This window comes from Carcharhinus amblyrhynchos, chromosome 32 (assembly GCF_965287045.1).
Source record: "Carcharhinus amblyrhynchos chromosome 32, sCarAmb.v2.hapA, whole genome shotgun sequence".
NCBI classification, from domain to species: domain Eukaryota; kingdom Metazoa; phylum Chordata; class Chondrichthyes; order Carcharhiniformes; family Carcharhinidae; genus Carcharhinus; species Carcharhinus amblyrhynchos.
The window spans coordinates 20,261,046-20,285,061 of record NC_137355.1 but is presented as its reverse complement, the minus strand read 5'-3'; the positions used below and the strand labels follow the sequence as shown (position 1 = coordinate 20,285,061).

General features: G+C 43.2%; 1 protein-coding gene across 3 annotated transcripts in view; it reads left to right on the top strand.

The window, feature by feature from the left end:
* man2a2 (mannosidase, alpha, class 2A, member 2) overlaps window positions 1-24,016 on the top strand; it is a 43,926-nt gene that overhangs the window by 3,135 nt on the left and 16,775 nt on the right. For all 3 annotated transcript variants that reach the window (XM_080216203.1, XM_080216201.1, XM_080216202.1), the window contains exons 2-16: window positions 3,428-3,682; window positions 7,013-7,157; window positions 7,905-8,076; window positions 8,541-8,668; window positions 9,801-9,974; window positions 10,231-10,417; window positions 12,872-13,049; window positions 13,680-13,882; window positions 14,606-14,788; window positions 15,668-15,782; window positions 16,514-16,581; window positions 16,679-16,844; window positions 18,141-18,377; window positions 18,780-18,902; window positions 23,132-23,246. In XM_080216203.1, the coding sequence (XP_080072329.1) occupies window positions 3,428-3,682; window positions 7,013-7,157; window positions 7,905-8,076; window positions 8,541-8,668; window positions 9,801-9,974; window positions 10,231-10,417; window positions 12,872-13,049; window positions 13,680-13,882; window positions 14,606-14,788; window positions 15,668-15,782; window positions 16,514-16,581; window positions 16,679-16,844; window positions 18,141-18,377; window positions 18,780-18,902; window positions 23,132-23,246 (2,449 nt within the window). The remainder of the gene's footprint in view (window positions 1-3,427; window positions 3,683-7,012; window positions 7,158-7,904; window positions 8,077-8,540; window positions 8,669-9,800; window positions 9,975-10,230; window positions 10,418-12,871; window positions 13,050-13,679; window positions 13,883-14,605; window positions 14,789-15,667; window positions 15,783-16,513; window positions 16,582-16,678; window positions 16,845-18,140; window positions 18,378-18,779; window positions 18,903-23,131; window positions 23,247-24,016) is intronic.

Genomic DNA, 24,016 nt, shown 5'->3' with positions numbered 1-24,016 from the left:
GCAGGGCAGGTATTGTGTCTTGGTTCCCCCCTGACGTTTGTTGAATGCACACGAGTACACTGGACTCTTTTTTTTTACCCCTGCACCTAATAGGAGTGCTATAAACAATTGTATTGCTTTGTGTCTGGCATCTAACAACGCAGCCGAATGATCGAATCTTTGTGTGACTTAGTGCTCCATTATTTTAACCATTTATGCTTGAAACTCGACTCTGAGCTTTGTAAACAGGGGAGTTGTACAGTAGCAAAGCTGCTCTGTATTGACAAAAGAGTTGGCCCTTTCCTGTTGTAATGACAATCATTAGCAGACAAATAAATCTTCAGTCTTTATGTAAAGACGATGGCGTTCTTTGATAGTGTACTGCTTATTTGCTACCTGCATTGTGCCTGATACTGATCCTTAAGCCCCAGTGCTGTTCATTGTGCTATTACAGCACAATGAGCCTTAACGCTCCTTTTCTTGGTAACGTTTACCCTGCTCCCTCCTGCAATCTTGCTATGCTGTCATTTTGGCACCACCCTCCTGTGCCTTGTCTAAGTGGCCACTCAAGTGTGTGAGTCAACAGTAAGTGTCGGCAGAGTGATTGAGTGATGGGATATTGCAGCTCTCCGGAGCTGCTGAATGACCCAGGCAAGTTAGTTGGTGGTCTCTGCTCCCTGCAAATGTGCTGAGATTAGTTGTAGTGCCAGATTGATGCATCACAGACCAGGAGCTGAGAATTCTGCTTCATGTGGTTTAGTTTTGCGCCAGACATGCCTTCACTGATCAGACAGTTAGCTATTTATGCTGATGGCCTGTATTATATTTCAGGCTCGGTATTTGATTACCTGGTGCTTGATTTAACAAATTCACTCCTCATACATGTGAAGCCTTCACCTTCTACTGTTGCTTTGCATACCAGCTTTCTGTAATTAAAATGTCTTTGTGCGAGTTTGAGCAATCACACCGTGCAGATTTTTATAAATAGCTGGGGGGTGGGTAATAATGGGCTGGATGGGAAAAATGTGGTTAACAAGGCTGCCCCTCACCTTGCCTGCTATTTGGAACAAAACTGGTCATGGAGAGAGACTCGTCAGTCAGCTGAAATGCATCTGTGTATCAGATATACAGCGTTCATCTATTTAAAGCACTGTCAGGATTCTTTGAGCTATATTGTCCTTCCTCTTATCAGAACACTTATTTGTGTTGACCTCCCCAGGGAAGCTTGTCTGACCTTTAGTTAGTTTTGGTAGCTAACTGATTGTGTTCTACAAAGTGCTGCCCACATTGAATCATGAGAAAGATCCAGCGCGGAGGGAAGCAAGCCCATTGTGCAGATCTGAAAGAACTCTGCAATTAGCTGTGCTGATGAGGTAATGCCCGCAGTATAGGGGGTTATTAAAAGTGACGTTCCGAATGGATGAGTGTGGTGGTAAGAGTAAGGAAAATGAGGAAAGTTATTGGTTTACTCACTCTGAGGTATGAACCAATGAAAAATGCTGGAGCAGAAACTGAAAATGCTGGAAAATCTCAGCAGGTCTGACAGCATGTGTGGAGAGAGAACACACCAATGTTTTGAGTCTGGATGACCCTTCGTCAGAGTTAAGAGCAAAGAAAATTGGATGAGATTTATGCAATGAGGGGGTGCTATAATTGGACAAAGCAAATGTAAAGGAAAAATGTTAGGATATTTGGAGCACAGTGTGAGAGGGGTAAATTGGTTGAGGATGCTGCTCATGTGCATTACCATATCTGAGGGTCATTGCAGGTCCGTTATCATTCTATCATACAAATCAGAGATTTTCTGTTCCCACTGGTGCAACATATCCACACAGTCAAGACACTGGGCTACTTAGTGGCGGGGTCCTGATTAAAACTATACCTGTGTGATGGATTGGGTTACATTCACGACCTTTTGTAGTTCCTTGCGGTCTTGGGCAGAGCAGGAGCCATACCAAGCTGTGATACAACCAGAAAGAGTGCTTTCTATGATGCATCTGTAAAAGTTGGTACAGTGAAGATTCAAGCAATTGGCCCTGGCTTGAGGTTGTTCTGTGAGAGGCTGAGCAATGGGCTTATTTTCTCTGGAGTTTAAAAGAGTAAGAGGTGATCTCATTGAAAATTCTAAAGGGATTTGATGGGGTATAAAGGTGTTTGTTTGTTTCTGCTGGTCAGGGAATCTAAAACACGAGAGGCACAGTCTCTGAATAGAGGGCCAATTAGTTAGAACTCAGATGGGAAATTACTCAAATGGTGAACCGTTGGCATTCTCTTCCCCCCAGAGGGTTGTGGATGCTTCATCCATTTACGGCTGGACAGACACGCTGGGGAACCAAGTAATATGGGGGACAGCTGGGAAAGTGGAGTTGAAGTCCTTGAGCGCATTGAACTGCGGCAGAGGTTCGATGGGCTGAGTGGCCCACTCCTATTTCTTGTATACTTGAGTGATTAAACTGTATTCTGCTGACAGGCTGACTTGTTAACAGCAAATCAATTAACTGTCAGATCTTTCAAAGTAAATTGCATGTCGTTACGTTGGGTAAAATTCCATTTAAGATGGATGATTTGTTGCAAAGACTTCCTGGCCATAGACGTTTCTGCAGGTTAAAAAAGGTGTGCTTTTCTTCAGGTGCATTTTCTATCATTAGAATGACGAGCTGTCTGAGAAGGTGATAAGGTTGTAGCTGGAAGAAAAGGAAAGAGAGCCTGATTGGGGGAATAAGTAAATCAGGATTGGCAGGCCTTGGTGAGTTTATGAAGATGAAACCAATTCTGCATTGTGTCTAAGATAAGGGCAGAATATTGCACATGCTGGAATCTGACAGCATCTGTGGAGAGAGAATAGAGCCAGTGTTTTGAGTTTAGGTGACCGTTGGTCAGATCTTTGTATTTTGGTGAGTTAGGTAGGAGAGTTAGATGGCGCTGAAGCTTAGCAGTGTTGTACAATGATGTATTCTGTCGAAGTGGACCTTAAAGGCTGCAAGAGTCTAATTGATAAGTTAACAGTCTTGGCTCAGTCAGAGTGTAATTGCTGCCTCGGTGAGGTAAACTGAAAAATGCTGGTAAATTTCAGCTGCCAGGTTGAAGTAACCCACATTAGATAAAGCTGGCATGAGAGTACAGTGCTAGCAAACTGACTATCTTGTCTTTGTTTTAAATGAAGCATTGAATCTAATGCTTGCATGTAGTTCTGCGTTTCCACCCAGAGAATGATGTGCCATAAGCAGTATATTTTGGATTGTTTTTCCCAGTTACAACAATCAGATTGATGCATGAGCCCTTAAAGAGTTTATAATTTATTTTTGTTGGAGCCATTTAGAACAGTTGTCCAATAGATTTTAGTTTTTAGCTATGCGGAATGGCTGCAAATTAGGAGTGTGAAATTGGTGTCAAATCCCTGAGCAATGTAACACTTCCTTTCTCCCCCTTTTTTGTTTTTCCAACGCAGAGTCAAATCTCCGTGCTGCAGAATCGCATTGAGCAGTTGGAGCAGCTTTTGGAAGAAAATCACCAGATAATCAGCCATATCAAGGACTCTGTGCTGGAGCTGACGGAGAATGCAGGCGGTCTCCCGGGCCTACTCGCTTACCAGGGAAATGGCTCTTGGGCTTTTCCCACAGACAATCACCCGACGTTTCTCTCTGTGTCACCTCAGGATTGCCAGTTTGCCCTTGGGAATAAAGGGCAAAAAACAGACCTGCAGGTAGGGAAACCTGATGAAGCAGTGATCCAACATTTCCGCTGAATTGTCTCTGCTAATCTGCATGGATCGATGACACCATATTTTATCTAAAGCCTTTTTGACAAGATAAGATTTTGTTTGTGAAGAGGAAGATAATCGCCTTAATTTAAAACTGACAGCCTACAATGTGACTGCAATATTTTATCCAGGTTCCATAATCTTCTAATTGCTTCCACTCCACCACCTTCCCACCCCCATTCCCCTTTGAACTTCTCCTGAAGGGCCTGACTAATGCTGCAGTGCAGTTAACTGGTTCAGTTGCCCCCATGCCCCTGGCAACCAGCCATTCTTCCGTTGTGCTGCAGATGAAATGGTGAATGTGAACTTTGTAAATGTGCCAAGGCAGCGGAAAATGTTTAGGGTGGGAATCTTAGACACCAGCTTGGTGCAGATGTAATGAAGGTCATGGGTTCAAGCTCCCGTTGACAACCCAGGCTGACATTTCGGTGCAGTATTGAGGAAGTGCTGCACTGACGGAGACTTCTGTCTTTTGAATGAGACTACTAAACTGAGGTCCTACATACCTCTTCAATTGTACGTAAAAGGTCCTACTTTCTATTTCAAAAGCCAATGTTCTGGTCAACATTTATTCTTTGACCAATGCTGCCAAACTGATATTAATGCTGTTTTATGTATGGGTCCCTACTGAGTGCTCTTTGACTGTCATGTTTATCTATATAAATGACTGCAGCTCAGAAATAGTCTATTGATTGCAAAGCACATTGAGAATGTGAGAAATTGTGTATAAATGCTTGCTCTTTTGTGGACAGCTATGAAAAAGCTCTAAAACCAGCATGGAAAATGGCCAGTTGCGTCAAAAGCTAGACTGAATTTTCAGCCTTTCGGCTTTTATAGTTTGGACAATTCTTCGTGTCTGGTGCCCCAGGTAAAAATGTTCGCTGTACGACAGTGTGCTATTTGTCAAGATAAACAAATTCCATCTTTCATATCCCAGTTCTGGCCACTCAGACAGTGTCCTGAATTGCAACAGGGAGCAAGACTAATTCCTAATGCCAAAATGGGATTTTCTGTCTTGGAAGAGGTCAAATGAGAGGTGACTGGCAATGTTTCCTCTAATTCCTCTCTGCTGCAAGTGTTTGTTGTACTGCTCAAGCCCTTTACATTACTGTGCGGCTATGCATGATTATATCTTAAAGGGAACCGTTGGTTGCAAGTGAGCTGTTTGTACTCTGCACAGTACTACACTCTGCATTGATGCACTGCACTGCTTTGAGACAGCATTGGTGACTGTACGGATATAAAGAAAACTGTTCAGGAGAAATGAATTCCGAATGCAAGTACAAATTAATGGGGCACAGATTTAATCAGCAAAAGACAAATTTAGCACGACTGCTCCTCTCAGGAATGATGAACACATGGAGTGGATCTGCATAGCATGGGATCGGTAAAGCAGCTGTTTCCCTTCTGAGCTTCGCCACTGAGAGCAGCATTGTCATGGGAATATCACTTCTAACCTCCCTTCTGAGTCCTGCACCACACTGATTTGTGCGTCTCCATTCAATTATCATCACTGCATCAGTATCCGCAGATTTGTCCTATGTTACCAATGTGGCAGCATCATGACCACAAGGACTGCAGAAGTCCTACTACCTCACTTGCAATAAAAATGACCCTAACAACAGATCTGTTTACAAAAGGAAACACAACAGTCCGCAGGCGGTAAAGAAGGCAAATGGCATGTTAGCCTTCATTATGAGAGGTTTCGACTGCAGGAGCAGGGATGTGTTGCTACAATTGTAGAGGGTTTTGGTGAGACCACACCTAAAATATTGAGTGCGGTTTTGGCCTCCTTTTCTGAGGAAGGATGTTCTTGCTCTCGAGGGAGCACAGCAAAGGTTTACGAGGCTGATTCCGGGACGGCAGAACTGATATATGAGGAAAGATTGACTAGGTTAGGATTGTTTTTGATGGAGTTCAGACGAATGAGGGGGGAACTCGTAGAGACTTATAAAATTCTAACAGGACTAGACAGGGTGGATGCAGAGAGGATATTCCCAATGGTGGGAGAGTCAAGAACCAGGGGTCACCACTTGAGGATTCAGGATAGAGTATTTAGGATGGAAATGAGACATTTCTTCAACCATTGAGTGGTAAGCCTCTTGAATTTATTACCGCAGGAATAATTGATGCCAAAACACTGAAGGGGTGACTAGATATAGCACTTGGAGTCAATGGATCAAAGGTTATGGGGAGAAAGCAGGATTAGGCTACTGAGTTTGGATGATTAGTCGTGATTGTAATGAATAGCGGAGCAGGCTGGAAGGGCCAAATGGCCACCACCTGCTCCTATCTTCTATGTATGTTTCTATGTATTTGTGTTGAAAGTGCGGTTAGTTTTTTTTTCTGTCTGGACGAGCAAGGTTTTCCTGCTCCATATCCAATTTGTGATGGTGTGGACACATTATCTCTGCATCACCATTTACAGAGAGTCGTATAAATAACTTTCTCCATTGCTCAGGTACTTGGCTAAACAAACACTGATGCAGAAGGAAGTGACCTTGATAGCCAAGCACTTCAAAGGGAAACTGACTTTGTTACTCGTTTGTAACCAGATCACCTGATTCAAGTGATGTAATCCCTCTGCTGCTGGATCTTAGGATCAATTCTGCACTTCATCTGAATGCTGGTTTTGTGAAGCCTGGGCATCTGCATTTTGCAGCTTATCCATATTTACTGAACCAAGTGTTTTGTGCCTTATTTGTGGCAGCAGAGGTTTAAAATCAGTAGAATCAATAAATGCAGACCATCTGAAATAAAAGCAATCAATGAGCAAGTTTGCAAGATGTCCTTTGACATCTAACCAATTCTGGCAAGGTTCTTCATCTGTCTTCTGCTTTTGATGATCAACTGTTTTAATTTTCAGCATTTTCTTCAATGTGTGACTTATTTATTAAGGACAAGTTTGAGTTAAGACTAATAAGCCAGTGTACCGTGAACCTGTCCTTTTGGGAAGCAAAACCTTCAAAACTGCTTGACATTTTGAAGTTAAATTGTAATTAGCCTTCGGGATGCTGCTTTTATTTGGAATTATTATCTCGCAGTGCAAGCTTCAAATATGTATTTAGAATAAACAAACTAATCTTGCAGTGTTCTAGGACATGTAATCAGTGTTGATAATTGGGATTAATGTACCCACTCAGTAACCGGATCCTGCTGGAATGTGTGGCTGGAGGCTAGAATAACTGATGAGTTCTGTAGCAGACTGGTCAGTGTCAGACAACCCAAGCTTGCCCACCCACCTTGCTAAATTCCTGATGTTTGTTCTGATAGATGCTGGATGTTTACTCGCTCTTAAAGTTTGATAACTTGGACGGTGGCGCGTGGAAGCAAGGCTTTGAGATCACCTATGATGAGCACGAATGGGACAATGAGCCATTACAGGTGTATGTGGTCCCCCACTCCCACAATGATCCAGGTGAGAGGAAACTGGGAGTTGATGCTATTTAGGAACGTATACTAAGGGAGGAAAGATGGGTTTCTGGAGTCCATTAGTGTTGGATTTATTAAGATTTCACTGCGGCTTTGTTTTTTATGCATTTTTATACATGCGTAACATCTGGTGGCTTTACAAAAACATATCAAAATAACCAGTTAATTTTCTCATTTCAAGTTGTGATCCCTGCAGCCTTTGCTGGTGACCATGTTAAATGAGGGCATTGTAAATTTTGCAGTCAGCCAGACTGTAGCCAAGGCTGCTTTTAATATTGGTTTTAGGTCAAGTGTTTCATGGGTCTTGTCAAGCTGGTAGCCTAGCCTCATACACAGCGGTTAATTGTTGGGGAGACCTGTTTTCTTTTAACTCCCTCTTGAGTGACAGTTCATGAGTTTGAGTCCCCAGGCAGAATCTTAGTTCAATCTCTGTAGACAAAGCAGGAAGTGCTGCACTGAGATCCTCTTCTGTTGGTTCCGTTGGATGTCAGGTATCTTATGACATTATTTACGAGGGGGATTAAGCAGCCAGGTGTGGGTCATCCTTGTTCTCACAAACAACACAAGATTAACTGACCATTCATTTCGTTGTATTTTGTGAAATCTTGCTCTGTCTATTATAGCAACGTTGACTGCACTTTTGGAAACTCCTTGCACGTAAAATACTTGGGTTTTTTCAGAGATGTGAAATGTCATTAAGATCCTGATGGCTTTAACTCTTGTTTTTGCCTAGGCTGGGTAAAGACATTTGACAAATATTACCAAGACCAGACGCAGCATATTCTGAATAACATGTTAGTGAAACTGCAAGAGGATCCCAAGCGGCGCTTTATCTGGGCAGAGATCTCCTTCTTCTCCAAGTGGTGGGACAATATTGACAATCAGAAAAGGTCTGCTGTCCGCAGGTAAGCTAGGACGAGATACTTTGTTTAAATAAGCTACTGACTCTTGCCAGGAAGCATTCTACAGGCCCAGGTTCCCCTTCTCGTACTGTAGCCAAGTAGACAATCATCAGGCCAAATCTGAGTGCTAACAGGCTGGAAGCACCACAGGTCAGTCTCCTGGCCTGGGTGCCACTTCCAACAGAGGTTGCTGGTGCTTGGTCTAACTTATTTTTAATTTTAGTCCATCTCCCCTGCTTTGGACATTGGGACCATTTGTCATCGGAATCACAAAGCGTTATCAGCTTTAGAACCATGCTAAAGCAAAATGAGAATGTTGATGGTGTTGTATCTTGGTGACTAGCTTCACTGTAGCTTCCATTTGATTCAGTTGTATTGGGCAGTTCTTCAGTTATGGCTTGAGTTTAACTGTCCAGTGTCTGGTGGACCAGCATTTAGCTGAATATGCTTTGCTTTCTTTAAAACAGGCTGGCAGCTAATGGTCAGTTGGAGTTTGTGACAGGAGGCTGGGTAATGACAGATGAAGCCAACTCTCATTATTTTGCAATGATTGACCAGCTAATCGAAGGACATCAGTGGATGGAGAAAAATATTGGTAAGAGTCCACGTTGAAGAGTTATGAAGTTGACGTAGCGATGCTTTAAATATTGGAAGATTTGGGGTTTTTTTGCTGTCAGTTTTACTCATGGGATATTAATTCTGAAATTGAAATGTTTATCCGTTGTCGACATTAAAATTTATTTGGCAAGGTATTCATATACAGACAGTAAAACTCTCTATACTGTCCTACTTTGTCCCATCAAACCGTCGCAGGAAAGCTACAGCATGGTGTTAGCTACAGAGTAAAGCCCTCTCTACACTGTCCACCATCAAACACTCCCAGGACAGGTACAGTATGGGGGTAGATACAGAGTAAAGCTCCCTGTACACTGTTCCCAATCAAACAGTCCCAGGACAGGTACAACATGGGGGTAGATACAGAGTAAAGCTCCCTCTACATTGTCCCCATCAAACACTCCCAGGACAGGTACAGCATGGGGTTAGATACAGAGTGAAGCTCCCTCTACATTGTCCCCATCAAACACTCCCAGGACAGGTACAGCACAGAGTCAGATAGTGACTGAAGTTCACGCAGTATCAGCACAAATTTTATAATTTTTTTTGCCATTTACTACACCAATTGTCTTTTAGTGTTTCTAATTGCCAATTCAGGGGTACCTTTCACAAAGACTGTGCTTCTACCTTTTCACAGAGATGCACTTGAATTGGCAATCTGACTTGAAACAACAAATGAGTGTTGCAGTCCATTCATGTGAGAACTTTGCAGATCCGGCTGGAGTGGAAACAATTCCGAAGGATTAAAGATTTATAAATCCCCACAGGTTTCTTGTGAAGTGCTCCTAAAGCTGCACAGCCAAATTTGTCTACTCGCATTCCTGTATAAAGGATACTGGAGGGTACAAGAGGAACCACATTCAGCATCTACAGCAGAAGAGAAGAGCATGTTTGGTGGCAGGGTGGAGAGAAGCAGATCATTAATTTCTAAAGTGCTTTTGAAATCCCAAATTTCCATTGCTGTAGAATGAATTTGGTTTTGTATTTTTAAATTTTGAATATATTTTGCCCACTTCTGGGTACATGCAGTGTAGTGTCATTGTTGCTTTCTACTTTGTTTCATTTGATGTGATGTTTATCCTGTTGCATGTTCCTGTTTCTCACATTCGCAGGAGTGATTCCAAAATCGGGTTGGGCAATTGATCCCTTTGGGCACAGCTCAACCATGTCCTACCTGCTCAAACGAGCCAACCTGACCAGTATGCTGATCCAGCGAGTGCATTATTCCATCAAAAAACACTTTGCAGCCACCAAAAATCTGGAATTCATGTGGAGACAGACCTGGGGTAGGTGAGAGCAGTCTGAAGCTGCAAACATGTTTAGTACATAGTTGCTGTAAAAGAAGCTATCTCCCTCTCTCCTAGCTGCCACATGAGCTGATCTAACCATTTGCAATTTTCTCCCTTTCCTTGTCTCTGTACAGTTGCACAATTAGCGGCAGTGAGAGCAATCCAATTAATTGTTAATCTAATTCCTTCACAAATCCATACTGATTTCTGACTAAAGTAAGAATTTTGCTTTGCTCCCTGCACCTTGCTCTAGATACTGATTCAAGCACAGATATCTTCTGTCATCTAATGCCGTTCTACAGTTACGATGTCCCTCATTCCTGTGGACCTGACCCTAAAATCTGCTGCCAGTTCGACTTCAGACGCCTCCCTGGGGGTCGCATCAGCTGTCCATGGAAAGTCCCACCTAAGCCAATAAACAATGCTAACGTAGCAGAGAGGTAGGTGCTGGTCACATCAACTTCTGTCCTGATTTTTCTCTCTCCACTCATCAGATCAGACTTTAACTTTGTTTGAGGCCTATGCTTACCATTGATCCTCAGCAGTCAGTCTTTTATTAGTATTTGTGTTTCTTGTCCTTACTCCTGCTAAACCTGCTTGTTGTCCGTGTCTTGAGCATTAATCTGTCAATTTTAACTTGGCTTATGGTTAGATGAGCTGAGATGAATGGAATATTTTCCTAGTGTTGTGCAATCTTCACCTTTATGAATATGTTTGAAATTGTCCACCTTTTCTGGTGCTGGATCTCCTAAGATGTTGGTAAAAATCATCCTGTGTTCAGACATTCTTCAAAAAGTTAAAAACTTTTAGTGTCACGTGTAAGGCTTACATGAGCACTGCAACAAAGTTACTGTGAAAATCCCTTAGTCGCCACACTCAGGTGCCTGTTCGGGTGCACTGAGGGAGAATTTAGCACGGCCGATCCACCTAACGAGCACATCTTTTGGACTGTGGATGGAAATTGGAGCACCCGGAGGAAACCCACGCTGACATAAGAGAACGTGCAACCTCCGTACAGACAGTGACCCAAGCCAGGAATCAAACCTGGGTCCCTAGCACTATGATACAGCAGTGCTAACCACTGTGCCACCAATACATGTGATCAACTTGTGGAACAGAAATCTTGGGTGCAGGAAGGGGTGGCATTAGAGGTAAAGGTCCCTCTGATATTTGAAGAGCAAGTTGTGTGTTGTGATTGATTGTAAACTATTGGTGGATCATCTTCGTTGGATAGAATAGCCTGCTTTGTATCTTTCTTGTGCGGCCTTGGTCAGTCTTCGCACTTGCCAATGACTTGAAGTAGAATCTCTGCTTGATTATTTTTCTCCCTTTCACTCCACCCAGAGTTATGGTGGCTAAATTTTGCTAGCCATGTCAGAGCAGCTAACAATACACAGATCAGTCGATTCTGAGATATCTCTGTTCCACATTCCATTGGCTCACTGGGATCTGTGTTTTTGTATTTTTCTACTTTTGTTTTGCTGGTAATAATCTAGACATAAAAGTTCCGAGGCTTTGTGTAGCGAGTCGAGTTCAAGTGTCAAGTATGTTGCGCTGGGCTGCACGCTTGAGGAAGTTGAGGCTTTAAAGTTAAATTTTATTTATTAGTCACAAATAAGGCTTACATTAACACTGCAATGAAGTTACTGTGAAATTACCCCAGTCGCCACAGTCCGGCTCCTGTTTGGGTCAATGCACCTAACCAGAGAGTCTTTCAGAATGTGGGAGGAAACCCCTGCAGACACAGGGAGAATGTGCAAACTCCACACAGACAGTGACCCAAGCCAGGAATCAAACCTGGATCCCTGCCACTGTGAGGGAACAGTGCTAATCACTGTGCTATCAGGAGTTGAACCCGGGTCCCTGGCGCTTTGAGGTAGTAGTGCTAACCACTGTGCCAGAGAGATTCCAGCTCTGATCCATCGTGATATAATCTGGTGTGAGGAAATAAAAAATGGAAGTATTGAAAACTGATGGCTTTAGAATAATGCAGATTGTGGGACAGTGTAATGGCAGTGTTGTCAAAGTGTGGCTGGTAGGTTGAAGGACAGGGAACATAAGCAAGAGAAGCTTCTTCAGTTGTGATGCTGTGAAATTGACCTAGAATTAGTGATTGAGGGAAAAATGGCCCATGCTAAAGATTATACTGATTAGATGGACAAAAGATTTATTATTGTCACACGTATTAGTCTACAATGAATGCACTATAAGGACAAAGCAGACAGGACATTGAGAAGGAAAAGAGAGAGTGCAGAACATATTGTTACAGTCATAGCGAGAAAAAGATCAACTTAATATAAGGTAGGTCATTCAAAAGTCTGAGCAGCAGGGAAGAAGCTGTTCTTGACTTGGTTGGTACATGTCCTCAGACTTTTGTATCTTTCTCCGGAAGGAAAGAGGTGGAAGAGAGTGTGTCTGGAGTGCATGGGATTCTGGCTGCTTTCCGGAGGCAATGGGAAGTGGAGACGGATTAAATGGATGGGAGACTGGTTTGCATGATGGACTGGGCTTTGTTCAAGACTCTTTGTAGCTTCTTGTGGTCTTGGTCTGAACAGGAGCCATCCCAATGCTTTCTGTGGTGCACCTGTAAAAGTTGATGAGAGTCGTAGCAGATATGGCAAATTTCCTTAGCCTACTGAGAAAGTAGAGGCATTGTGTTGGGTTGTCAGGATATAGGAACAGTGAGTAAATGTGATTGGTACTGTAGTCCCACTGAAGGGTAAAGGGCTGAATGGCCTGATACTGTAGCAAGTTTCCTTTTCCTGTAAGAAAATCTTTTTTGATTGCTGCAGTTTAACTTATTTGATGCTGGTGAGATGCTAAGTTTGCTCATGTCTGTCGTCTATGTCTGTTTGGTTCTCCCTCACTACAGATTCTTCTTTCTTCCTTCTCAGGGCAAATTTACTCTTGGATCAATACAGGAAGAAGTCCAAGCTGTACAAGAGTAAAGTGGTTCTAATTCCTGTCGGAGATGATTTTCGTTATGACAATGCTCTGGAGTGGGACCAGCAGTTCCAAAATTATGCAAAGCTTTTTGACTACATGAACTCCCATCCAGAGCTTCACGTGCAGGTAAGTGCTCTGTGTCGAGGTAAAATCCAGTTGTCTAGATTCCAGTGGTCTAGTAGCAATGTCTCTGAGCTGTCTTCCCTTCTATTGTTGGTTACCTAAGACACCAGGGTGTAAAGGTTGGTAAGGGGCAGAAAGGCAGCTACATTGGTGATGAAGCCCAGAGCAAAAGAGGTATCCTGACCCTGAATTACACCATTGAGCACGGTATTGTCACCAACTGGGATGACATGGAGAAGGTCTGACATCACACTGTTCAATGAACTGAGGCTCTCTACTTCGATCTGCAGTCTGTTCTGAGCTAGCTGGCCTGGGCAATAGATGAAGAAACACTTGACGTCAGTGACCTTCCTGGCCTAGCTGAGGGAAAATGTTGGGGTTTTCTCTCAACAGCTTTTTTGGGGAAAAACCTGGAAGTCCACAGGCCAATGAGGCTCGCCTGTGATTTTTCTCACTTTTAAATATTCTGTCGTGACTCCCAGGCGAATAGTGGTTGCTGGGAAAGGTGTTAGAGGGAACCTGAGTAGGAACGTCTTGGGCAGTGGGAGAAAAATATTGAAAATGAAGGAAACTTGGCATTCGGTTTCTAAATTTCTCCCCTAGACCTGTTCGAAATGTCTGTTTGCTTTTCAGGTGCAATTTGGGACACTATCTGAGTACTTTGATGCTATCTATAAGAAGTATGGTGTCAGCCCTGGCAGCAAGCCTCCATCCTACCCGGTCCTCAGTGGGGACTTCTTCACCTATGCTGACCGTGAAGACCATTATTGGAGTGGATTTTTCACCTCGCGGCCCTTCTATAAGAATCTGGACAGAGTGCTGGAATCGCACCTCAGGTAAGGAACCTCCAGTTCATTTAAGCAGCTGTTGCGTTTATAAGCAGTTGTATTTGAAGTCTTCACGTTCTGCCTTAGTGGAAAAGAATAAGAGGGTCTTGAAGAATATTACAGTAAAAGTATAAGTGAGTCTTGGGATCAATAAAAGGCAGAATAGGGAACGAGAAGACAGAGCTGGTAGTGAATTACAGAAAGATACTGACAGGAGAGTTAGATTTTTTTGTTAAATGACCCATGACATGGGAATTTAGCTCTCATTTAGGAATAATGCCAAGCCCATAGAGTGCATGAGAGATGCACCAGGGGAGAAGGATTTATTTACGAGAAGAGGCTGAAGAAATTTGGGCTTCTTTCAGAAGAGCAGAAATGGGTAAGAAAGGATTTGATAGAGATGTTCAAACTTGAGGAGTTTCAATTAATTAAATCAAGAAAAACTGATTCCTTTGGTTGGCCAGTCAGTAATAGAAGATCACCAAAAGAATGCAATGAGTTAAACTTTTTTTAGACAGCACACTGTTAAAATGGTGAAAGCAGCAAGTGGATTAATACTTCACAAAGATGGATATGAGGGGGTAATACAGGGACAGGATATTGGGATTGGGCTCCCTGGCACAAGTAAACTGACTTCCTTCTGTAAAATTCTAAGATCAGCTAGTGTACAGTGTCATTTTTATTGAATGACTGTTGCTGGGATTGTGTAAAAACCCTGTCATTTTATTGCAGAGCAGCTGAGATCCTCTACAGCTTGGCACTGAATCATGCTCGACACTCCAGTGCAGACAGCAAATATCCCATTTCTGATTATAGCTCACTCACAGAAGCCCGCCGGAATATAGGTTTGTTCCAGCACCATGATGCCATCACCGGCACTTCAAAAGAAGTGGTTGTCGTTGACTATGGAATCCGGTATGTGTCACTGAGTCTCTGAACCAAAATCAAATGCCAATTAGTAACAATGTCACATAAATATTTTTACTTGGATTAAGGTATTGCCACCATACTTCAAACCTAACTAAAATCCATACAGATCAAGGTGCTGCTTGGCCTGGCATCGAGGGCAGCACTGTGGGTTAGCACTGCTGCTTCACAGTGCCAGGGACTCAGCTTTGATTCCCAGCTTGGGTCACTGTCTGTGTGGAGTCTGCACGTTCTCTGTGTCTGCGTGGGTTTCCTCTGGGTGCTCTGGTTTCCTGTCACAGTCTGAAAGACGTGCTGGTTAGGTGCATTGGCCATGCTAAGTTAACTCTTAGTGTCAAGGGGATTAGCTCGGGTAAATGGAAGAGGATATGGGGATAGGATCTGGGTGGGATTGTGGTTGGTGTAGTCTCATGGGCTGAATGGCCTTCTCCACTGTAGGATTCGAAGTGTGAACAGGGACAGGTTCGCAAAAGCTGAAGCTTAGGGACTCCTATGTGTAAAATGAATGGAGAGCAGAGTTTGAGATGAATGGAGTCTCACACCCTTTCCTTACCTCAGGACCAAACTCTGCTGCTTTGCTTTTGGTGTTTATTTTCATATAAATTCTTCTGTGTGATAGTTGGTCTGGTTTATGGAGACTGCTGAAACCTTGTTGCTTTACAAAGCTGCCAAATAAGCCCAGAGGGTGTTATAAAAAATTCACGCTCCTCGTGCTAAACATTGAGGCCCTTGCAGAGGTGCAATGAGAAGCTGTAGAAACACACAGCTTTCAGTGGCAGGGGAGGTGATAGGACATTGCATAAACACGGGGATTTCTAGGGCTGTGTTGGGTACTGTTGAAGCATGAGACTTTTCTTTTCCTTTCAGACTCTTCCATTCTCTTATGAACTTAAAACGAGTGATAATTAATGCAGCTCACTTTTTAGTACTCCGGGACAAGAGCAACTACAGATATGACCAGTCATCACTTTTCCTGCAGATGGTAAGTAAACTTCTGATATTTATTAAATATATTATCCCCATTAAAACCAAAGCTAAGACGAGCACTTATTTCTAAAGACGAAAGTGAGGGGTGGGGGGATCTATCCTTCAACCATTATCTATGTTTTATGTTTGCTTATTTATTAGTGTCACAAGTAGGCTTACATTAACCCTGCAATGAAGTTACTGTGAAAATCCCATGGTCACCACACTCCAGCACCTGTTGGGGTACACCGAGGGAGAATTTAGCATGGCCATTTCACCCTAACCAGCACGTCTTTTGGACTGGGAGGAAATCAGAGCACCCGGAGAAAACCCACAGAGACGTGCAAACTCTGCAGTGACCCAAGCTGAGAATCGAACCCAGGTCCCCGACGCTGGGTCCACTGTGCCACCCTTTAGTATTCCCAGGCTGAGTGCAGTGTCCCAGAAATCAGTGCTGGATTCAGAAACGTAAATTGGTCCAAGTGAGTCTGAAACTTATCAATGCTTTACTTGTTAAAATAGTCCAGCCCTCTTGCTTGGACACGACTAAATAAAATAGGCTTCATTTAGCAGCTACTGTCCCCGGCCTGCAGTAGTGCGCAGGCTGTAGGGAGGGGCACAAGTTCCTGAGATTCCATCTGGAATCTGCCACATTATACCAAGTACAATAGCATTTGAAGTTATAATTAGTGATTGTGTTAGCCATACTCTTTATGAATTATTATAATGTCTCGATTTTAATTTTAGGATGACAAACGGCAAAATCATGATGCACTACCAGAGAAAGTGGTGATAAAACTGGAGTCTCTTCCCAGGTAGAACAATTTTTTTTTACAACAGTTAAACCAGCGTGAACTTGTATTTGTATGCAAAACTTCCATTTTTGATACCCCTTGCGTGTTGTTTTTGCAGATACCTGGTTGTGTTCAACCCCATTGAGCAAGAACGCCCCTGCGTGATTTCTGTTCTCACTACTTCACCCCAGGTCAGGGTTACATTAGCCGATGGAAGCCATCTGCCAACTCAGATCAGCGCTGTGTGGAAATCAGCGACAGATATGGTGGCCGATGTATACCAGGTACTGCAGAGAACGTCGGGCTGTGCAAATTTAATTACAGTTCTGTGTCGACGCAGTAGGTTCAGTCATGCGTACTGGTCGGTGTGTTAAACATTTATACTGTGTCGTTTGGACATAAGTTCAAATGTTGATTCTGCCCCTCCAAACTTGGGTTTGAGCGGTATAGCTTTGACACGAGGGTTGAGGTTATGGTGTGCCTGGTCCCATTTAGGGTGGCACAGTCATTAGCATTGCTGCCTCACAGCGCTAGTGAGCCAGGTTCGATTCCCAGTTTGGGTGATTGTGCAGACTCTACACATTCTCCCCATTCTGACAGTGCTCAGACAAGGGAATTGACGGACACTGGGGGTAGTTGAGGTGATAGCATGGATGAGATTACCTCGCTCCGTCTTAAACATGAAGGAGAAAAGAATTGAGCGATGGGTTAATAGGATGAAATTGAGTAGAATGGGAGGAGGTGCATGTGGAATATAAACATTGACCGGAATTGGCACATTCTCCCCTAATCTTGTGGATTTCCTCCAGGTACTCCGGTTTCCTCCCACAGTCCAAAAAACGTGCTGGTTAGGTGCATTGGCAATGCTAAATTCTCCCTCAATGTACCCAAACAAACACCAGAGTGTGGTGACTAGGGAATTTTCATAGTAACGTCATTGCAGTGTTAATGTAAGCCCATTTGTGTGACGAATAAGTAAAGTTAAAGTTGAGGGTTCCAATCTCACTCAAGTTTGAGTATGTAAGTTTTAGATTGACACGTTATATTATCAAGGAAGCCTTCAATTGGGATGTACTGTGTCTATTTGGATCAATGTTAAAAAATCTGGGGCTGTACATGCAGAAGAGGAAGGAGTTCTCTTGGAGCCCTGATCCAATATTAATCCTTTAGCCAGCAGCACTGTAAACAGATTATCTCTCCAGTTATTTCTAGTGTTTGTGGAGTGTGTTAATTGCAGGTGTTTAATGCCAGTGTTATGTTGCAGAATCAATTACTTGACTGGTGGAGTGTTTTGTGATGTATGCAGGACATAATACATTATAAAGATGCAGGCTCACTCATTCAGCCTGTCAATGGTGATGTTTGTTCTGAAGCCAGTGTATTTTTTTTTCTCTTCCTACTCATTGAACATGACCTAACAGTATCAATACGTTAAATAATTTAATGACACCACTGGCTATTTGCACTCTGGTGTAATCTCAGTTCACACAAGGTTGATGAATATACCCCTTTTGTTCAATATAACGTGATTTCCTTTCCTCCATTCGCTGCTATGGTATCCGTTCTGTCTTTCACCACAGATCTCCTTTGTCGCTCGACTCTCCGCTCTGGGACTTGCTGTGTTCCAGCTGACTGAATCATTTAATTACCGTACATCGGTGAAATCCAACACAGTCATCTACCTGCGAAATCGAGATGTGACTGTGAGTAAGAAGGAGCCGTTTAGCGTAAAGATCCTGGAATCCTTGACTGATGATTTCTTCGTTGAAAACCAGCACATGCAAGTGTGGTTTAATGGAGTGACTGGATTAATGGAGGTAGGAATGCTGGATGTCACCGTGACAATACTTGCCCAGGAACTGTCCATTTGGTTATACATACACATCCATAGGGAGTTACTACACTCTCTTTAAATTTGATCACTTTTACCTGGATTACAAAACTCCGGCAGCCTGTGCTGCAAGCTTTATTATTATTTCCTGCATCCAAAAGTTATTTGTTTTGTGTGGAAGAGCTCCTGTTATAAAACCTGGCTGAAAAGTAAGAATTAAAAAGTTTACACAATAACAAATTTTGGACAGATTGGAGTGGAAGTAGGTTAGAGCCTTTATATTATTTGCAATTTATTGTTCACAACTCTTGTGCACGTTTAGGTGGAATGTAACCACAGTGGTTTATTTGCTGCTTTATTTTGCTCAGTAACACAGTTTACTTTTCAGAGCATCAAGCGGAAAGACGACCAGCAGAAGCAGAAGGTGCAGATGGAGTTTGTGTGGTACGGGACACGGCCATTTAAGGATAAGAGTGGGGCGTACCTCTTCCTACCTGACGGTGAAGCCAAAGTACGGACTTTTATAACAGAGGCGTTCTGTGGGTGGGTGGGGGAGGTGACATAAGGCCTTATGTATTTGGTGATTTGATTTGATTTATTATTGTCACATGTATTAGCATACAGTGAAAAGTATTGTTTCTTGTGCGCTATACAGACAAAGCATGCTGTTCATAGAGAAGGAAACGAGAGGGTGCAGAATGTAGTGTTACAGTCATAGCTAGGCTGTAGAGAAAGATTAGCTTAATGCAAGATAGGTCCATTCAAAAGTCTGATGGCAGCAGGGAAGAAGCTGTTCTTGAGTCGGTTGGTACGTGACCTCAGACTTTTGTACTTTTTTTCCCACAGAAGAAGGTGGAAGAGAGAATGTCCAGGGAGTGTGGAGTCGTTAATTATGCTGGCAGCTTTGCTGAGGCAGTGGGAAGTGTAGACAGAGGCAATGGATGGGAGGCTGGTCTGTGTGGTGGATTGGGCTACATTCACAACCTTTTTAGTTCCTTGCAGTCTTGGGCAGAGCAGGAACCCATACCAAGCTGTGATACAGCCAAAAAGTGCTTTCTATGGTGCATCTGTAAAAGTTGGTGGGGTCAGGGATGTTAAGGCTTCATGCACTCGTTGAAATACCTCGCGCATGCTGGCACACCCCAGGGGATCCCCTATCCCAAAGTTTCGACAACACTGCCCAAAACACAACGTTCCATCATTGCAAGAGGCATTTATCAGCAAAGTGTTGGTAACAGAACAGTTGCAGAAATGTTCTGTTTGTTGAATTGAAAATTGGTGACTTAATGGATCCCAGGGCGGTTCTTGAATCGTGGAAAATAAAACTCGTGTTCCTTTACTCACATCTTTAAAAAATGAGAAAATGGAAGCATGAAGTGTAAGTGTGGTACTGAATCACTTGTGGTTTTGTAATTCTGAAGCAGCATTTTGTGGGTTTTCTTTATGGGACATGAGTGTTGCTGGTTGGCCAGTATTTATAGACCAACCCTAGTGAGGCATCTAAACTATGTCTCACCAGCAGCCTGAATTAGAACATAGACATAGAACATTATGGCGCAGTACAGGCCCTTCAGCCCTCGATGGTTTCACAGGTCGGTGCAACAATCTAAAGCTCGTCAATTCCAATATCATCCATATGTTTATCCAATGACCATTTAAATGCCCTTAATGTTGGCGAACCCACTACTGTTGCATTCCACGCTCTTACTACTGAGTAAAGAACCTACCTCTGACATCTGTCCTATATCTATCACCCCTCAATTTAAAGCTATGTCATGCTAGCCATCTCCATCCAAGAAAAAAGGTTCACACTGTCCACGCTATCTAATCCTCTGATCATCTTATATGCCTTTATTAAGTCACCTCTTAACCTCCTTCTCTCCAACGCAAACAGCCTCAAGCCCTCAGCCTTTCGTCATAAGACCTTTCCACCATACCAGGGAACACTCTGGTAAATCTCCTCTGCACCCTTTCCAATGCTTCCACATCCCTCCTATAATGTGGTGACCAGAACTGTATACAATACTCCAATCAGAGTTTTGTACAGCTGCAACATGACCTCATGGTTCCTAAACTCAATCCATATACCAATAAAAGCTAACACACTGTATGCCTTCTTAACAGCCCTATCAACCTGGGCACCAACTTTCAGGGATCTATGCACATGAACGCTGAGATCTCTCTGCTCAACCACACTACCAAGTAACTTACCATAAGTCCAGTACTCTGTATTCCTGTTACTCCTTCCAAAGTGAATCACTGCACACTTTTCCACATTAAACTCCATTTGCCACCTCTCAGCCCAGCTCTGCAGCTTATCTATGTTCCTTTGTAACCTGCAACATTCTTCCGCACTGTCCACAACTCCACTGACTTTAGTGTCATCCACAAATTAACTAACCCATCCTGCTACACCCTCATTCAGGCCATTTATAAAAATGACAAACAGCAGTGGCTCCAAAACAGATCCTTGCAGTACACTGCTAGTAACTGAACTCCAGGATGAACATTTCCCATCAACCACCACACTCTGTCTTTTGCAGCTAGCCAATTTCTGATCCAAACCACGAAATCACCCTCAATCCCATGCCTCCATATCTTCTGCAATAGCTGATCGTGGGGAACTTTATCAAGCGCTTTGCTGAAATCCATGTACACCACATCAATTGCTTTACCCTCATCCATCTCTTTGGTCACCTTCTCAAAGAACTCTAAGTTTTGTGAGGCATGATCTACCCTTCACAAAACCGTGCTGACTATCCCTAATCAAATTATTCCTTTCTAGATGATTATAAATCCTACCTTTTATAATCTTTTCCAAAGCTTTGCCCACAACAGAAGTAAGGCTCACTAGTCTATAATTACCAGGGTTGTCTCTACTCCCTTTCTTGAACGAGGGGACATTTGCTATCCACCAGTCTTCTGGCACTATACCTGTAGATAATGACAACATAAAGATCAAAGCCAAAGCCTCTGCAATCTCCTCACTACCTCCCAGAGAATCCTAGGATAAATCCCATCCGGCCCTGGGGACTTATCTATTTTCATACTTTCCAGAATTGCTAACACCTCCTCCTTATGAACTTCAATCCCATCTAGTATAATAGCCTGTATCTCAGTATTCTCCTTGACAACATTGTCTCTTTTCTGTGTGAATACTGATGCAAAATATTCATTTAGCACCTCCTATTTCTTCGGACTCCACGAACAACTTCCAACTACTGTCCTTGACGGCCCTAATCTTACCCTAGTCATTCTTTTATTCATAAGAAATAGGAGCAGGAGTAGGCCATCCAGCCCTTCGAGCCTGCCCCGCCATTCAATAAGATCATGGCTGATCTGTCGCTGCTCAGTTCCACTTTCCTGCCCTCTCCCCATAACCCTTAATCCCCTCTCCTATCAAAAACCCATCAACCCGCGTCTTAAAAATATTTAGCGAGGCAGCCTCCACCACTTCAACGGGCAGAGAATTCCAGAGATTCACCACCCTTTGAGTGAAGAAGTTCCTCCTCAACTCCGTTCTAAACCGCCCCCCTTTTATCTTGAGGCTGTGCCCCCTAGTCCTATTGTCTTTTTTGAGCGGGAAGAGCCTTTCCACCTCTATCCTATCCATCCCATTCATCATCTTATACGTCTCAATGAGATCTCCTCTCATTCTTCTAAACTCTAACGAGTACAAGCCCAGTTTATTCAGCCTCTCCTCATAGCTCATACATACCTATAGAAAACTTTAGGGTTTTCCTTGATCCGGCCTGCCAAAAACTTCCCATGTCTCCTGGCTCCTCTTAGGTCCTTCCTGGCTAACTTGTAACTCTCAAGCACCCAAATGAGCCTTCACGTTTTATCTTGATGTAAGTCTCCTTCTTCGTCTTCACAAAGCGATTCAACTTCTTTAGTTCCCTCGCTTGACCACTTCCTCTCTGCCTGACAGTTACGTACTTATCAAGGACATGCAGTAGTTGTTCCTTAAACAAGCTCCACATTTCAATTGTGCTCAACCCCTGCAGTTTCCTTCCACATCTTATGCATCCTAAATCTCACCTAATAGCATCATAATTTCCTTTCTCCCGGCTATAACTTTTGCCCAGTGGTATATACATATCCCTTTTCATCGCTAATGTAAATGTAATCAAATTGTGGTTGCTATCACCGAAGTGTTCACCTACCTCCAAACGTAACACCTGGCCTGGTTCATTACCCAGTACCAAATCCAATGTGGCTGTGTCTCTTGTTGGCCTGTCTGCATACTGTATCAGGAAACTCTCCGGCACACAATAGACAAAAACTGACCCATCTAAAGTACTCGAACTACAGTTTTTCCAGTCAATATTTGTAAAGTTAAAATCCCCTATAACTACTGTGTTGCTTTTGTTCCTATCCAGAACCATCTTTGCAATCCTTTCCCCTACATCTCTTGAACTTTACAGAGACCTGTAGAAAACTCCCAACAGGGTGACCTCTCCTTTCATGTTTCTACTCTCAGCCCATACTACTACCGTAGAGTCCTCATCAAATGTCCTTTCTGCCACCATAATACTATCCCTAAATAAAACAATGCCACATCTGGCAATCTTATTGCTGCCAAGTGCACCAAGGAAGAGTGTGCAATAGCTAAAATCCCCCTCAGTTGAATAGCCCCTCTCTTTTTGTCAAGATGGAGAAGAATGCAGAAGATACTATCATGTGTTTCACATCTTAATTTGTTTCACTAAGTGGCTGCATGTGTTGATTTGTTTTCAGGCCTACATTGCCAAACAGGCAGCCATCACTCGCGTTACCAAAGGACCATTGTTCTCTGAAGTTATTACCTTCTATCAACACTTCCAGCAGATTGTTCGTCTCTACAACTTACCAGGTAACGGTAGCTTTCTTTACCCATGGCAGGAATTTTCTGAGGTGAGTTTGGAGGGGGAACAGTAGACACCAAGTAGGAGATGACTGACTGCACTGTCCATGAGGCTCTGGAGAAAAGAATAGTACCCACTGAGACAAGATGGTTCAGGAAGGGAATTTATAAAGCATAGGGTCGGCGGGGGTTGGTATCTAACCTCAGGTGAGCAAAGAGGGGAGACTCTCAAGTTATACTTGGAGCAACAGTGGCTGTGTGCAAAGATGGGTTGTGGACAGTGGAAAAATTTGAGATTCAGGATTTAGAACCATAGAAAATTACAGCTCAGAAACGGGCCTTTTGGCCCTTCTTGTCTGTGCCGAACCATTTTTTTGCCTAGTCCTGCTGACCTGCACTTGGACCATATCCCTCCACACCCCTCTCATCCATCAACCCATCCAAGTTTTTCTTAAAAGTGACCCCGCATTTACCACTTTATCCGGCAGCTCATTCCACACTCCCACTACTGTGTGAAGAAGCCCCCCCCTAATATTCCCTTTAAACTTTTCTCCTTTCACCCTTAACCCATGCCCTCTGGTTTTCTTCTCCCCTAGACTCATTGGAAAAAGCCTGCTTGCGTTCACTGTATCTATACCCATCAAAATCTTATACATCTCTATCAAATCTCCCCACATTCATCTACACTCCAGGGAATAAAGTCCTAACCTATTCAATCTCTCTCTGTAACTCAGCTTCTGAAGTCCTGGCAACATCCTTGTGCACCTTCTCTGCACTCT